This window comes from Peromyscus eremicus, chromosome 7, assembly GCF_949786415.1.
Source record: "Peromyscus eremicus chromosome 7, PerEre_H2_v1, whole genome shotgun sequence".
Lineage (NCBI taxonomy): Eukaryota > Metazoa > Chordata > Mammalia > Rodentia > Cricetidae > Peromyscus > Peromyscus eremicus.
In genome coordinates this window covers 111,683,145-111,700,237 of record NC_081422.1, presented here as the reverse complement: position 1 = coordinate 111,700,237, position 17,093 = coordinate 111,683,145, and the positions used below count along the sequence as shown (strand labels likewise).

At 37.4% G+C, this 17,093-nt stretch overlaps 1 protein-coding gene across 3 annotated transcripts in view; it reads left to right on the top strand.

Moving 5' to 3' along the window:
• Positions 1 to 17,093, top strand: part of Zcwpw2 (zinc finger CW-type and PWWP domain containing 2) — a 117,988-nt gene that overhangs the window by 23,374 nt on the left and 77,521 nt on the right. For all 3 annotated transcript variants that reach the window (XM_059268838.1, XM_059268839.1, XM_059268837.1), the window contains exons 2-3: positions 3,150 to 3,510; positions 10,904 to 11,063. In XM_059268838.1, the coding sequence (XP_059124821.1) occupies positions 3,224 to 3,510; positions 10,904 to 11,063 (447 nt within the window). In that variant the 5' untranslated portion in view covers positions 3,150 to 3,223. The remainder of the gene's footprint in view (positions 1 to 3,149; positions 3,511 to 10,903; positions 11,064 to 17,093) is intronic.

The following is a 17,093-nucleotide window of genomic DNA, read 5'->3' as shown; positions in this document are numbered from 1 at the left end:
AGAGATATCATGCTGAATTGACATTGGATGCTAAATGAAAGAGGAAAAACTATGAAATAGAGAAGGGAGGATGGGAATATAGAGTTTGTATGACAATAACCAACATTCTGATAAAGAAGTTAGAGAAACAATCCCATTACTCTGTTTACTTTTACCTCATGAAAAAACATTTTCTTTGAATAAACCCAAAGAAGGAATTGAAAAACCTTCACAATGAAAACCTAAAACGCTGAGGAAAGTAATTGAAGCAGAGACTAGATTGAAAAGACTTCACATGCTCCGGGATTGGAGGAATCAGTATTACGGAAGTGCCCTTACTAAGAGCAATCCACGTAATCTTCATCCAAATCTTAATGCTATTCTTCACAGCAGTAGAAAATAAAATACTAATTCACACAGAAGCACAAAGGGCCCCAGATACTACAAGGAATCCTGAGCAAAAAAGATTGATGCAGGAGGTGTCACTGTAACCAATTTCAAGGTATATTACAGAGCCATATCAATAAAAGCACCCCTGTATAGACAAAAAACCAGATATGTCAATCAGTGAAATAAAAGACCCAGATATAAGTCCACACATCTGCAGTCATGTGATTTTTTTTGATAATGATACCAAAAAATATATATTAGAGATTGGACAGCATCTTTAGCAAATGGTGTGGGAAAAGTAAATATTCACATGTAGAAAGATAAAACTAGATCATTGTACAAAAAATCAATTTCAAATGAATGAAATATCTTAACATAAGACCTGAAACTCTGAAACCATTAGAAGAAAAAACGAATTATTTCAAGACCTAGGCAGTGGCAATAACTTCCTGACAAATGGGACCTCATGTAATCAAGAACTGCTGCAGAACTATAGAAACAATAAACAGAGTTTACCAATAGCCTAGAGAATGGGGGAAGATCTGTGCTAACTGTACATATGATGTGATTAATATCTAGAATGTAGAAATAGCTAAAAAACTAAGAATTCGAACAAGTCAGTAAATGACTAAGTGAGCAGGTAGTGCTCAAATAATGAGATACAAATTTGTTCAGTAAACACATATAAAAAGTTCAACCTCTTTCTCTATCACAGAAATGCAAATTAAAACTGCACTGAGATTCTATCTCACCCCAGCCAGAATATCAGTAATTAAGAAAACAACAAATTCTGGTGAGGATGTGAACCAAAGTGGACCCTCCACTGCCTGTGGGAGTGTAAACTAGTACAGCCATTATGGAAATTGGTATAGAGGTTCTAAAAGAGAAGGTTGTCTTCCATGTGACCTAATTATACCATTCCTGGATATTTCCCCAAAGAGCTCCAAGACAACGTATCACAGAGATACTCACACAGTAATATTTATTGCAGCAGCGGGTTACAATAGTTCAGATGGAGCCAACCTAGATTTCCAGCAACATAGAGACAACGGGAATAGAGAAGAAAAATCTGGTGTGTTTGTACAATGGAATTTTTTCACCCATAAAGAAGTGTGAAGTTAGATCATTTTAGGAAAGTGTATGTAACTGGAGATAATCATATCAAGTGAATTAAGGCAGTCTCAGAAAAAATAAATGTTTTTGAGAATCATGGTTTCTAGGTTTTCTGTAGATAGGGGAAATTATAAATGTATGTATGACATAAATATAAAAGTGAAACTAGACTGTCAGGAGATAATGGGACTAACAGGAGAGAGTGTGGGTGAAAAAGGAAGGCCATGGTAGAAGGTTATGAGGGAGCATGCTCAACATAAAGTATCTACTTGTATGAAAATGATCTTATGTAACAGACATTATACCATATACAATGGAAAGTTCAAAACATTCATAGGAAGTTTAAAAATGAAAATGCAGTTAATAAAAAAGTTAAAATTTTAAAACATAGTAATCAATGGCTAATGCATATATTGACTATTTCAAATGCAATTTGTAGGGGCTCAAGTAAGGAACATGATGAGTAAATAAGTTATGATTAACTTGTGAATTAAAAGGCCTGTTTGAATGGTGCTAGTATTTGGATAGTCCTGTTGTACTGATTAATCACTCTTGTATACCAAAATATTTTTGCACTTATTTATTTAGTTACTTAGTGTGTGCATGTGTGTGTGTATGTGTTCACATGCATTTATTGTGGCATGCACGTGGAGATCAGAGAAAAACTTATGCAAGTCCGTTTTCTTTTTCCACCATGTGAGTTCTGGGATCAGATTCAGTTCACCAGTCTTGGCAGCAGGTCCCTTTGTCCACTGAGCCATTTTGCCAGCTCCCATATCTCCTTCTGTTTTTTAAAAGTAGGCTATTGGGAAATACATTGTCAATACTTAGTTTCATCTGTAGTTACATTATTAGTATATCCTTCCGTATTGTTACTGATGCTGAATTTGGGGAGTTTTAACATACAACTCTATTCATACATGTAAACGCCTCATAATAAAGCTCTGAGAAGGTGCTTTGTTAGTGAGATAAGGGGCAGAACTTCCTAAGGAACAGGTTGCTCATCTAACTTTTAAATCATTATAGTTTTCATGAGGTGAAACATTTGCTGTATTTGGTTTTCCTGATTTTTAGAAAAAGAACAGAACGATGCATGATGCTGTGTGTGGTGTTGTGTACTCTAGAGCAGTGCATCTAAGGACAAGACCATAGAATTAAAAGCCCAGATGTCTGCATTTAAACCTCAGCTCTACAGAGTACTGTGCCTGGGGCTTAAACATGCTTTTCTTAGCTTCAGTTTCCTTGGCAGAATGGGTATAATGTGAGCTGTGTGCATAAGGCAGTTAGGACCTGACACCTGGTATCTCTGTGTGTGTTTTGCTCATCCTACCACCCAGGAAGCTTGGGCAAAAGTGTGGAGAGTTTGAGGCCAGCCTGGGCTACAGCATAGGATTGTCTCAAAAAGGAAAACAATACCTTGTGTATAGTGAGTGTCAGTAATAGACAGTGCTGAACTAGACTCTCATCTTAAGGTGGATTTGTCCGGTTTTCAATTTCAGAGCAGTTGTTGTTAGCATAATTTACATGTCTGCTATGTTATTGTTGTGGGTCACCAGAACACATGCCAGACACACAGGAGTAGGCAGAAAATAGAAAAGAACTTTTTCTCATGATTTAAATTTTATCTCTTACTCTTGAATATGTATTTTTTTTTTTTTATTTTCCAGATTTGTTTAACTTCTGAGGGGGAAAAAAAACCCCAAAACAACAACAAGCTAGCTGAGTGGTCAGTAGCAACTCAATGGACCCGGCCCTGGAGAGCAGTGAGTTTGTGAACAGAATGTGGGTCCAGTGTGAGAATGAAGGCTGCTTGAAATGGAGGATGCTGTCTGCTGAGGCTGCGGCCAGGGTGGAGCACAGTGAACCCTGGTACTGCTTCATGAACACTGACTCCAGCTACAACAGCTGCTCGGTTTCTGAGGAGGATTTTCCTGCAGAGTCTCAGTTCCTGGAAAGCGGGTATAAGATTGTCTATTCACAGCTTCCTCTTGGAAGCTTGGTATTGGTAAAATTACAGAATTGGCCAAGGTAAGGGATTTAGTTAGTGTCTATTACTTAATAAATTAACTACTACTTAACTACTGATTTCTTTAATTCTTTATTACGTTACTTATTTTCATGTGTCTTTGTGGGTCTGTATGCATGAGTGAGTGAGTGAGTGAGTGTGTGTGTGTGTGTGTGTGTGTGTGTGTGTGTATCCCAGTAGATCAAATCCCAAGAGACTCACACTTGTTAGGCTAACATTACTGCTGAGCTATATGATCAGCCCTGTGCTTTGCATTTGGAGTAGATTTGCCTATTTCTAACTTTTCACCCAGAATTACTCATGGTTTACAAAATAGACTTCCATGTTTAGAGCGTGTTGAATTCACAAAAATTGGGTGTAAGTACAGTTTCCTATACCTTCTGTCCACTCAGAATTCAGTCTCTTTCCCAGTTACACTCCACACTCTGTGATTTGTTGTAATTAGTGAACTTACCTTGACACATCCTAGTTATCTCCAGAGTTTATAGTGTACCTGAGGGTTCACTCCAGGTTTACACTCTGTGTCTTGACAGGTGTAATCTCCAGCATCAGCTCTTCCTCCACCATGTGGGTCCTGGGGATGGAGCTCATGTCATCAGGCTTGTTGGCAAGTGCCTTTGCCTGCCGAGCTGTCCCAGTGGTCCTTAATTGCCAGTTTCTGATACCATCTTTGTCATCTGAGTTGTGTTCATTCCTCTGCTTCCTTAAGTGAGTGTTAGGTAGTTGAATTCATCTCTTATTTTTTCATCATAAAGCTACAAAATCTCTTCCAAGAACTGTGATAAACATTGTATTCTATTGATCTTAAAATAGTTGCCAATTTTTATTGAAATGGGTTATTTATAAGTGCTTTTCTAAATGACAAACATTTGAGGATATTAATTATTCCATAGATGCTTAAAATATTTTTCATTAAATTTATGTAGATTTATTATATTTCAGAGTTTTGTATTATGGGTCGAATTTTTTCAAATATGTACTATGTGTTTTCAGTATACAAGACTTAGAATTCAGTTAAACTTTCTCAACTTAAAGACAGTTACACTGTCCCATCATATGAGTTTGGGTTTTTACTTCATGATTCTGTAACTTAGGTAATCCTTTCTGTCTTTGGTATTTCTTTTTCTTGAACTTTTTCATCTTTTTAGCCCTTTAAAAATAAAAATATTTTTCCTCTACATATTTTATTTTTCTGAAGGTACCAGTTGTTTTTTATTCCTTCCAATTTATCATTCATTTTTGAAGTTTTAAAAGGTTTTCATTTTAAGTTTTTTCAAATCCTTAATCACTCATTTTAAATGTTTTTCTAGTTCACACATGTACATTGTATCTACATTATTTTCTTTAATTCTGTTAGGGCAACTTGAAATCTTGATTACAATCTTATTCTTTCACAACCATTCCTCTGTGGCAAGCTTTCATCTATTGGTATTTTTGTCTCATACTATTTTTACCATACTAACTTAGTATTAGTTTCTTCTGTGATCCTGTGGGAATGGAGGAGGCTGGGGAAGTAAGTGATTTGCTGTGTGGTCTGACTGACCTGGCCTCAGAGCTCTCAGTCCCACTTAGCAGCAAGCCTCAGGCCTGGAGGCCAAGCAGTCCCAGCTAACAGAGGTGTCTGTGCCTCACCATAGAGGGAGAGGCCCCCAAACACTGCTCTCCTCAGTTGCAGGTCCTTGCTGCCTAAACCTCTCAGTCTCCTAGGGTACTTCTTGTGGACATCTCCCACCCAGACCCATGGCAGGGTGTTCCTAGGGTCCCTAACTTGTGACTGCTCCTTGTTTTCAGTGACTACCTACTACTCCCAGACAAGGGATCTCTTTTCCAGTGGTGCCTGGCTACTGCACTCCAGGATGTGACAAGGGAAGCAGTGGGTGTCTTCTGCCTGGCCGCTGGAGAGCAGAGGGGACACCGAGGACTGGCTCCTACTGTTGTGTGCGCTGGTTTGTTTCGCCATGCTTTACAGCTGTTATGGCACCTCTGTTGGAACTATAAGTGTCCCTTTTCTCTGTTAGCCCAGTTCTGTGCTCCCTGGAGTCCCATAGGGGAAGACTAATCTGGCAACAAAACAAGTTCCTCTGCTCTTCTTATCGATCCTGTCATCTTTGACTTGACTTTTCTCCCAGCAGTCCATTGTCTGTTGGTTTTATCAGAGTCAAGGGTGTTCTTGGAAATGATCCCTCTTAGGTTTCATGTTTCCAGGGATCCTCAGTGCTCCAGCGTGTTCAGACTTGCTTGTTGCCCTGCTGCAGTTTAGCCTGTTGCTGTCAGTTCAGCCTGCTGGACTCGCCCATGAAGCTTGCTACCATTTTGAAGTTCTCATTCTCCAATTTGTCCGATGAGCCTGTGCTTTTCCCACCCACCCTTCTTTTCTCTCACAGACACCAATCTTGCTAGGTCTCCTAGGGAGTTGTAGTTACTGATCCTGTTTTGGTGCATATACAGTAGCCAATTACTAAGCTTAATTATGGCTGCTATATGGCAAGTGTAGTGCTGCTGTATTCACTCTACCTGTATTTATGAAGAAATTGTACAGGACTCTGAGTGTGTATCACCACAATACTACTCTTTCAGAATCATTTACTAGTTTTGTAAACTTTTACATTACAAAACTCAAGTATATTAACTTATTGTCTTGTTCTCTATGAAGACCATAAGGAATCAAACCTTAAAAGAGAGGCTATAACAGGCCTGTTCTGATATGCACATGTGTGTAATAGACCTTCAAGTCAATATGTAGATTTAGGTTCTTGCTTTCTCACTATTTTGTGATGAATTATGAACCCTAAACATTCATATGTTGAATGCTGCCATAACTCCTAAAACATCAAAATGTGACCATATTTGGGTATAAGACCCTTAAAGAAGTGATTAATTACAAATCAGACCCATTAAGGAATGCCTTAATTCTATTTATCTGGTATTCTTGTAAGACAGGGTGTGGGCATGCACATGGAAAACAGAAAGACTGAAAATACAGTAGAAAGGGGGCATCTGCCAGCCTGGGAGAGAGACCAGAAGAAACAAACTGTTCATATTCAGTCTTGGATTACTAGCCTATAAAAGCTGCAGAAAGTAAATTTCTCTTGCTTCTTCCATCAAGCCTGTGATATTGCATTGTAACAGCCCTAACAAACTCATACACTCACTGCCTTTACAAATTTGTGACCTCTGTGCCCTTTTTTTAATGAGGGCTTTTCTGGGAATCAAAATGACAACATTGTAAATAGTATTATTCCCTCCCATATTATAATTAACATGAACATTAATTGGCTACATAAGATCCAATATTTTAGGGGACATATAATATGAGCATTTACTGAAATTATCACAAAGGGATTTATAGTTCTCCATCTCTAAAGCAAACATTTTGAAAGCACAGTTAAAAATGCATTTTGAAAGCAATTTCCAAATGGGAAATTTGAAGTTTCAATAACTGTAACTCAAGAAATAAATTTACTTTATCAATCAATATATCTGAAAAACAGAAAATTTCACTAGGAATTAGTAACTAAGGCAAAGAACTTAAAATTTATACAAAAATGTTTTAATCCAGTTCCTAAATTATCTTTAATTTGTGATTACTGTCATCGACATGCCTGAAAAACAGCTGCATCTCCCCTTCTTCAGAGAGTAGAACGCATTTGACTGTGTATCATTTATGTTCCTCTTTATAAGCTAAGCTGAGCACAAATTTAAATTTCAAATTAAGAAACTGAAATCTACTTGCATTGTTTATTCAACAGCAGAAATGTATAGAATGATAATAACAAGATAAATTACAATAGTAAAATGTAAAGATAGAATTAACCCACAAGAAACAGTCAAAAATCTGATCTTAATTAAGCAATACTCTAGACCCTAAAGTACAAAGACAGCTGCTACCTGCAGAAGTGCTTACAGCAGAGTACTCACTGGGTAGATTGTATTAACCTATGGCTTTATAGGCAGTTCTTAAGGTTAGAGACTCCATCTTGCCAGCATCCAGAGTGTCTGTTGCTCAAATGAGTTGATTCAAGAATGTTAAAGAGAAACTGATGCAGGACCTAGAAATGCTTATTTATTTTTTTTAAATAAAAGCAAACAGTTCTCAGGAGAGTAGTACTTGTCTATTGGTCTCATAGTCAGTTTTCTCCCACATTCTGGTATACCACATACTTAGGAACCTCTAAAAGGCAAACACAGAGCCTCTTGCTAAATAAAGGGAGATATATATCTCTAAATCATTCTTCTTTTCAGCTGCACCAGTTATTCTACATATACATAGTCATATTAGCTTCTCTGGTTGCCATAAGAAAACAGCACACATTAGCTGGCTTACATAATGCAGATGTGCTTTCCACAGGCTCCAAGTCCTGAGATGGAGGTATCCCATGGACAATTTCTTTCTCCTTGACTTATGAATGCTGCTTTCTTGCCATGTCCTCACATGCTCTTCCCTCCGCATGTCTGTGTCCTGATCTCTTCTCATGACACAGGTTGTCTTAGACATAGAGCCTGTCCTAACGAGCTCAGTTTTAACTGAGTTACTTCTTGTTGTTTTGAAGCAGGCTCCCATGTTGTTCAATTCACCTTGGACTCTGATCTTCCTCCCCCTACCTCCTGAGTGCAAGGAGTACATACATACTGCACCATGTCCAGCTTTCTTGGTTATTTCTTTAAAGGCCCTTTCTCTAAATACAGTCACCTTCTGAGATACTGGAAAATAGGTTTTTAACATCTAAATTTGTCATGACACAGCTCAGCCTTATGATGATGACGGACTTCTAATTTCTCAAGACAAAAATGTATAAATCATACATTTATTTGCACTTTATAACACGTTAGGAACCATAGCAAGAACTAGATGCCTTCAGAAAGCTGGCCACTTGGTAGAAGGCAGAGTGAGAACATGAGTTTCTTCACTTGACTGCTAGTAACTATCCTACTTTACAGAGCTGCTGACGACCCAGAGCTGGGCAAGTGTACAATTTTCAGTGTTACAGTGCTAGATGTGCACAATCTAGATCTTGAGCTGTAAACCTTTGTCAGATTTCTACCATGATTCTTTATCATGAGATCTTCACTCTATTTTCTGTCTTTCCTTCTTGGTTTAATGTCAGAGTGGCAGGCCAGATGTTGGAATGTAGGTAAAATATTTAAAACTTAATTAGAATCGGGAATGCTGGTACACCTGTAATTCTGGCACTCTGGAGAATGAGTCAGGAGGATCATTTGAGGCCAGAAGGGGAAACAAATTAAATGTTTGTGTGTGTGTGTGTGTGTGTGTGTGTGTGTGTGTGTGTGTGTGTGTATGTGTGTGTGTGTATAAAATTTTTGCCATGGATAAAATATGGATTGTATCCTTAACATAGCATTTCAAGCTAACAATTTACATTTTACCACTTGAATACAAATAATCATTTGAATTTCAGAGGTGTAGTTTTCTAAGATAGTCAATTCATATAAGGTAATATATGAAATGTGTAAGAAAATGTCAATTTAATACACAGGATAAATAGGACACATAGCAGTAATTAGCATGCTTTATCTGAAGGCAAAAAGTAGCCTTCCTGAGATACACATCTACTTCCTGTTAAATATTGAGAAAATACAGTACTTGAAAATTTCAGTTTTCTTAGTCAGTGCTAAATTTGCTTGTTGTTTGAGATAGGATCTCACTATGTAGCCAGTCTGGCTTAGAACTAGACACAGACCAGACTAGCCTCAACCTCACAGAGATCTGCCTGCCTCTGCCTTGTGAGTGCTGGATTAGAGGCCTGTGCCACCATTCCCTACCTAACTTTGTTTTCATTTATATTCATAGTCAGGAAATTTCAAGATGATTGTTTCAGCTTCCTTTTGATATGGAATTGAATAAATAAAGTGAGTAGAGCAGGCATGGGTTTTCTCACATCAGCAGTTTTCAGGACTTGCTGTCTAATTTCCCATTTGGACTCCAGATGGGGTATTGTTTTCAGCCTTTGCTTAGCAGTGTTGTCCTGGCCTTGAACTTCTGGCTGCTGATGCAGAGAAGAAAAATCAGGGGCTGGAGGGATGGCTTAGCAATTAAGAGTACACAGTGCTTTTGCACCTACACACACACACACACACACACACACACACCTATAGTTAAAAAGCAATGATTAAAAGAAATCAAAGTTAGATAGAAAGTAGAAAAATAAAAAGCTATAGATGTGGGAACTGAGTGTCCAAAGGGAAAAATGAGCTCTATAGAGGTTTTTGTCCCAATAAACATTACATTTAAATTTTACTTTATGTGTGGGTGTTTTGTCTCCGTACCACTTGTGTGCCTGGTGCCTGCAGAAGCCAGGAGAGAGGACATTGGAACCTCTGGAACTGGAGTTCCAACAGATGGTTGTGAGCTGCCGTGTGGGTGCTGAGAATTGAACCCAGATCCTCTAGAAGAGCAGCCAGTGCTCTTAACTACTGAGACATCTCTCCAGCTCCTAAACATATCTTTAAAGATCTTTTAAAATAAAATTTTACTTAGAGTTCTGAATTTTTTTTAGCAAAGTAGTGACTTGTCAACTGAGATTGAGGGGAGGAACAGTTTAGATTGCTGGAGCTAAAGTTCTTCCTTTTCTGTCCGCTACAGTGTTAACACTGTTGGAGCAGTGAGCTGTTTTTCTGCCTGTCACCTGTTAATCTATCTGTTATCTATTTGCCTATAGTTATGTATCTATCATCTATTTATAATCTATTACCTATCATTTATCTTTAGGCTGTCATTGCTTTATAACTCTCTGTCATTTATTATCTAAAATTTATCATTTACCTATAAGCTATCATCTATGTCTATCTGGCAAATCATCTATCTGTCCATCACTTATCTACCTATCACCTATCTGTCTACCTATCACCTATCTGTTATCTATGTATCTCTCCTCTATCTATTGTCTATAATATCTAATCTATCTATCTATCTATCTATCTATCTATCTATCTATCTATCTATCTATCTATCATCTATCATCCATCCACATAGCTTTCTCTCACTTTGGCAGAAGCCATGTCAATGGTTAATATTTTGGTAACTCATCATTTTTTGTGGCTAGCATTTATTCAGTTCTACAGAGAATTTAATGTATCATTTCTCCCTTTTTTTGCCTGTCAGTTGTGTCCAAATGTTTCATATGGATTCTGGGTATCATTTCTTTTAGAATTCTTTTTCATCTTGTCTGTGACAGTATCAAAACATTTTATTGCTACAAAGATACAATTTATTACTTGTTTATTATCCTTGAAAGGTGTAAGTAGGAATAAATTTATGTTTGTAGAAGTTGTTAAAATTTAAAGAAATAAGTTCAGTATTTGATTGTGACAGATGTGTCAATGAGTTACTTTTTTTTTTTTAAAGGAATGAAACTTATTTTAACTTTTTTTTGAAAGTTGGCCAGGAATACTTTGTCCTGATCCTTTCAAAGGAAAATATGTGACTTATGACCAGGATGGAAATGTTGAAAAGTATCACATAGAATTTCTGGGTGACCCCCACTCAACAGCATGGATAAGTGCAACATTTGTTGGACATTACAGTCTCACATTAAAGGTAGGTACAGTGACATAAAAACTTTATTCTTTTTTGCAGTTTCTCTTACTTCTTGTAAGTTTTGTATCTCAGATTTTAAAACATAGTTACATTTGGACTTATGAAAACAGAACAATGCATAGTATGCTTTTAAATCGAAATACGATATTTTTCAAATAAATTGTGGATATAAAATAGCCATGGGAGTTTAAAGCTTTTCCAATGGCAATGTAGTAAAATCAACTAAGGAATGCACTTTTTAAATGATTTTTTTAGATTGTCATTTTTTAAATTCTCCTGAGACGAAGTTTCTGCATCAGTCACAGGAAATTAATTATGGAGTACAACAAGCTTTTCGTATTTCAAACTGAGTATTTCATTACATTAACTCCTTTGGTGTCTTTTTTTTTTGTGCAAAAATAATTTGCACATTACAATTAATTTATAGATTGGATTCTCAGGCTAGGAATGAGAGATGAGCTGTACCCATTCCCAAGGAGTAGCCATAGTGTACACAAGCCAGCTAAGCTACCTGGGCTTAAGCCCAACACTGAAGTGTTTTATCTACAAACCATGCTGTCATTAAAAACCTGATAAAAAGCAGGAGTCATAAATATGGATATCTTTAACTCACTTTTGATTTTATTTTTAATAGTGAGAAGGATATATTCAGGTCTATACCTCAATATATATGTAGGTAAATCATGTAATCAATCTCAGTAAAATTAAATCTGTGGTAATTTGAGATTGTTTTAAATGAGTTTTACTTTATCTTTGGCATATGTAGCATTTTTGTACAATTCAGTTGGAAAGCAGTTAGAAAGAAACTGAGTGTAAATCTGTAACCATGACAGACCACCACATTGACCTACTTCATGTTAGTTAACCAACCACCTCACTATGAAGCCCCTTCTCGGCTCTCTCCTTTTGGGTGTATTTCTAGACAGATCTGCTGGTAACCATAGACAAAAGTGAGGACTGTGTCTTCCTTGTCCTCTCCTTCCTTCTAAAGTGTGGGGACACCTAGCTGCCCACAAAGTTAGATGCAGATGCTAGTGTTTAACAGTGTGGCAGGTAAGACTAAGGCATTTCTAAAATGCTATATTTAATTGTAAGCACAAAAGTCAAAGTGTATTGTAAGTTATCAGAATACACACAATCCTCAGTGTTGAAATTTTGTCAGGATTAATTTACTATCAATCCCTTGGGCTAGGGAAAATTCTGATAGAGAAGATAGCTAAATCTTCTGGAATCAAGAGCTGTATGTTTTTGTTTTTAACCTATTAAAGGCTTCAGCAGAAATCCTTATACAAAGATCAGGAATTCAGAGCTGCAAATGCAAATTGACGATGCGTGGATTGAGGATGGGAAGTGAGGCTGGGAAGGGTGGCTGCTTCCCTTCTCCCTTTCCAAGTCCCCAGCTGGTGATTTGTGTGGATGACTTGCTAGATACCTACAGGCTCTCGGCTCTTTCCTTGACTGTCATTCAGGCTCCGCTTCTGCCCTTAGCTCTCCTATCCCTCCCTACCTTTTTCTTCACTTGAACCTTTGAGATAGAATGAGGATGCCTTTGTGGGTCTCTTTCATTTGCAAAATCAAGTTCCTCAAATTCAGCTGTTATATGCCAAACTCTCCTACTGGGCCCAGATTCCCACTCTAGGTTATCTAAAGATTTATGCTTACTAGGAAGGGGAAACTGAGGGATGACAAAGGCCTTATTGTTTCAGTTGCTTAGGAAATAATGCAAGATCGACTTTGGAAAGGCTGATAAGCAAAGTAGAAAAAACATCCCAAAACAATGCATATGAGAAATTGGTTGAAAATGATTAACTTCAAACAAGGAATAAGTGACATTTTCTAGTATTTTTGGAGTCATAGATGATACTGACCCCAACTTACAATGTTATTGCCACAGTCTCCCCGGGATTTAATGTTTGGTGATCTACTCTGCCCCACAGTGTAGATGTAACCAACCTTCTTATTAAATAAGAAACACAGAACCAATACAAAGAAGAAAGCCAAGAGGTCAGAGCTAAGAGCTAAAACCTTACCCTTCCTCCTGCAGTGGTCCTGCCTCTCCGAACCAGAGCTACCCCTTGTTAAAGTCTTTATATAGAGTTCCTGTTCTGCCTTCTCATTGGTTGTAAACCCAACCACATGCCCGCCTCGTCACGGCCTGTCTGTATAGGCCTCCAGGTTTTCCCATGCTTGATATTGAGATTAAAGGCATGTGTATCCAATAATGGCTGTATCCCTGAACACACAGAGACTTACCCAGCTCTGCCTACCAAGTGCTGGGATTACAAGTGTACGCCACCACTGCCCTGCTTTCCTATGGCTTGCTAATAGCTCTGACCCCCGGGCAACTTTATTTATTAACATACAAATAACATTTTAATACAAATAAAATATCACCATACCACAGCTCCTAGATAATGAAGTGCTAACTCTACATTGTGCTACCTTGGTTCTGAAATAATGGATGATAGACAATACAGGCTTTCTTAAAATTCCTTCTAGGGCGTGGGGAAGAGGAATGTAAATTATACAAGGTGTTTGATCAGATTTTTTTCTGATACCAGGTGAAGGAGTCTAGCCATAGATTGTTCTGTCTATAGCTGGTAAAATCTTATTTCATAGCTTGGTTCAACAGATGATTAAATATTTTAGAATCTCCATTAACTATGGACTATACGTTTTGTAGTACCTATATAACATGAGGTAGAAATAAATTTGTCTAGAAAGGCAGTCTTATATGCATTTATCAGAAAATGAAACTTTTTGTTTTATATAATGAAAAATAATTCTTTCAGTTCATGATTGTTTACGGGTCTGCTGACTTTATTTAATTGCTGAGCTCACAGAAATACTCAGTTGCTGTACTGCCTCTACATACAAGTGGATGGCTTTCCTTACCAATAATTATTACACTTATTGATACATTGAGGTATACTCCAAAAAGAGCTAAAGGCAACATAGAGTTAGCATCTCAAGATATTGGAGCTCCAGGACAACCATAAAATATTAAATCCCTGAGAAATTTGGACGACAAAATTATAAATTGGAGTCCATATCATCTCTAAAGTACTGGAAAATGTCACCATTCCTAGTTTAGACTGTAGACTTATAATTTCTACCAGTGTATTCATATAGTCTTCATTAGTACAGACACCTAAAATCCATTCCTCCCATGTTAAAGAACACTTCCTTCTCTTAAGGGTTTGGGAAAAAGATTCTGAGATGATGAACTGGGAGACATTAAGGGTCTGTTTTTATCTAGACAGTAACCACAATGGTCGATCTGTCCAGTATAACTAGTTTGATCTCTGGCATATAGTAAAGATTTGTGACTTCCAAGGAAAGCTTGGGCTATATAGAGTTAATTTTAGTTAGCTTATGGTTTTAGTGAAGTAGCAGCTACCGGTCCCTTACCTATCCCTGCATCAGGCAGCTGTTACACAGTTCCTGGAGAAACTTACACAGCCCTCAATAAAGCAATAAATCCACGGGAATCTGTTTTAAGAAGTATTAGGGAAATTTATTAAGGTAAATTGAGGAAATACACTCACGAATACAGAACAGAGTAGACAGCTGAAGTAGTCCTCTGATCTGACCAGGAGCGAATCCATGAGCAGGGAGAAAGGGCATGTGACCATTCTCCCTCTCCTTTTGAGAGGTCATATACAAAGGAAGGAAGCACCACCTCCTTCGGGCCCTATCCTAAGGTCATGGGCGGAGCAAATACCACTACATTTCCCCTTTTTGTCTAATAAAGAAGGTTCTAAACTTAATGCAAACTATATACAATAGAATGATTATCAAGTATTTTCGAGGAAAAACAAAGGGTAATAACATGAACAAAAATGGAACTACCACCAACAGGAATAACATTAAACAAGAAAGAAATGCTAAATGTCCTGAAATGTCCAGAGCACAGGTAAATGGCAAATTACCGAGATTACTTCAATAGTTGTCCTATCTTGAAGATTCTAACTCTAGTACTAATATGTTCTAGCTAAGATGCAAGAAGATTGTAACTGTAACTATCTAGTCTTCAACTCCATCAAAGACTTGAGAAAGAAAATAATGCCTGGAAAAACGGAAAATGCAAGCAAGCAATTTCCGAAATTCTTGTGAGAATAGACAGAGACAGCTGGCAGCCTGGACAATCACTTAAAGTTTCTCAGCATTGTAGGGGCATCCAATTTGGCTTACAGGCCTAGAATATCTGACAGACAATTTTCAGAAGCAGAAATTTTGAAAGACCATCTTACCTTGTCTTGGCAGAATTCAGTAGTTGCTTTTCCTTGTGTCCTTTCTGGACAAGCGTTCATCTGTACTCAGTCAAGGCAAGGGCAGTTCTTTGTCCAGCAGGCCATTTTGAAACAAGAAGGAGACAAACTTCCAAACAGAAATGTCTAGAAGCCCAACATTCTCTCAGGATCAGATCCATGCTGCCAGGAGCAATCATATTTCATGTCAATAGAATTCTAAGTTATCAAAACATTTAAATGTCATATTCTCTAGGTCTATGAAGTGTTTGAAGATTACCTATCCATCTGACCTATGTTTCTTTAAATCTGGACAACTTAACTAACATAACTAGAGGAATGACAAGCATGCGTGACTATAGTTCTGTAAGTCTTATCTACCTAAATAACCTAAGGACTAAGGCTTCACATTAACAAGGTAAACAGTCCGTAAGCAGATATATTGTATAAGGACAATGACCTTAAAATTGTGACAATACACAAAATATTGTAAACAGAGGTAGAAATGTATAATGCAATATGCAATGACAACAATATCCTTGATATATATCAATATGCAAAATATCCTAAACAGAGATAGAACATACATACAGTATGATAAATATAATATTACATTTGTATCAATATACAAAATATTTCAAACAGGAGTAAGAATCTGTGTACAATATAATAAATATAGTTTTGTATTTATATCAATATACAAATTATCTTAAATAGGAATATAGGAATAATTTACATTTGTATCAAATATACAAGAATCCATATCAGTGCAAATTATCCAAGACTGATAGTTTGCTAAATCAGTTTACTAGTCCATACAATAATCTACCTTAATATCCTATACCTATCTATTCCCCACCTTTTTTTTTCTAAAACAGAATACTGAGTCTAAATTTTATTGCTCCACCCCCAACCCTATAACCATCCATTCATAACCCTGAGAAAAATGAAACTTTGAAAGAGGGGGCATAGTTTTCTTAGAATTACTTCCTGCTCTTTAGGGGGCAACAGTGTCTCTGTGGGGTCCTGTAAGAAGGGTGAGAAATATTTGTGGGCACAGGAAATCATTTGACTACATCTCAAGGTCAGCTGACCAAAAAAGGCTGTGTTCCTAAGCACTGGGGATGTTTTCTCTTCAGCATTGTCTATGATCACAAGGTTGCATACAACAAAGATGATGGCAATTGAGGTTGCTCCCCTTCCATTTTGCAGTCTCTTTTCTCCTGAGCTGAAGTGGCTCCCAGTGTGGTAAGAGATCAAGACACTTTGTTCCTCACCTTGAGAACCCCACCTTTCCCTTCTCTTTTTAGGGGCCTGACATTAAAGATAAGAATGCTAAGATTCTAGAGAGCAACCGCACATACAGGGAAGTTAGAAAATGCCTGCAGTTAAATGGAAAGCTAATTTAAAAAAATAATTTATTTTTATTTTATGTGCATTGATGTCTTGCCTGCTTATGTCTGTGTGAAGGTGTCAGATCCCCTGGAACTGAAGTTACAGACAGTTGTGAGCTGCCATGTGGGTGCTGGGATTGAATCAGGGTCCTCTGGAAGAGCAGCCAGTGCTTTTAATTGCTGAGTTGTCTTTCCAGCCTGGAAGGCTAATTTTTGGGAGAAAGCCTGTTATAACGGTGCTTAGATTCATGAATTCACTGCTTCCTAAAAGAAATTAGCAGACAAATTAATGAAGGAAATTAATTTATAGTCTGGCCAAACTAGGGAGAGAGATTTCTAGTTTCTTTTCTCCTCTTATGTAAGTGTTAAAGTTTTATAAGAGACAA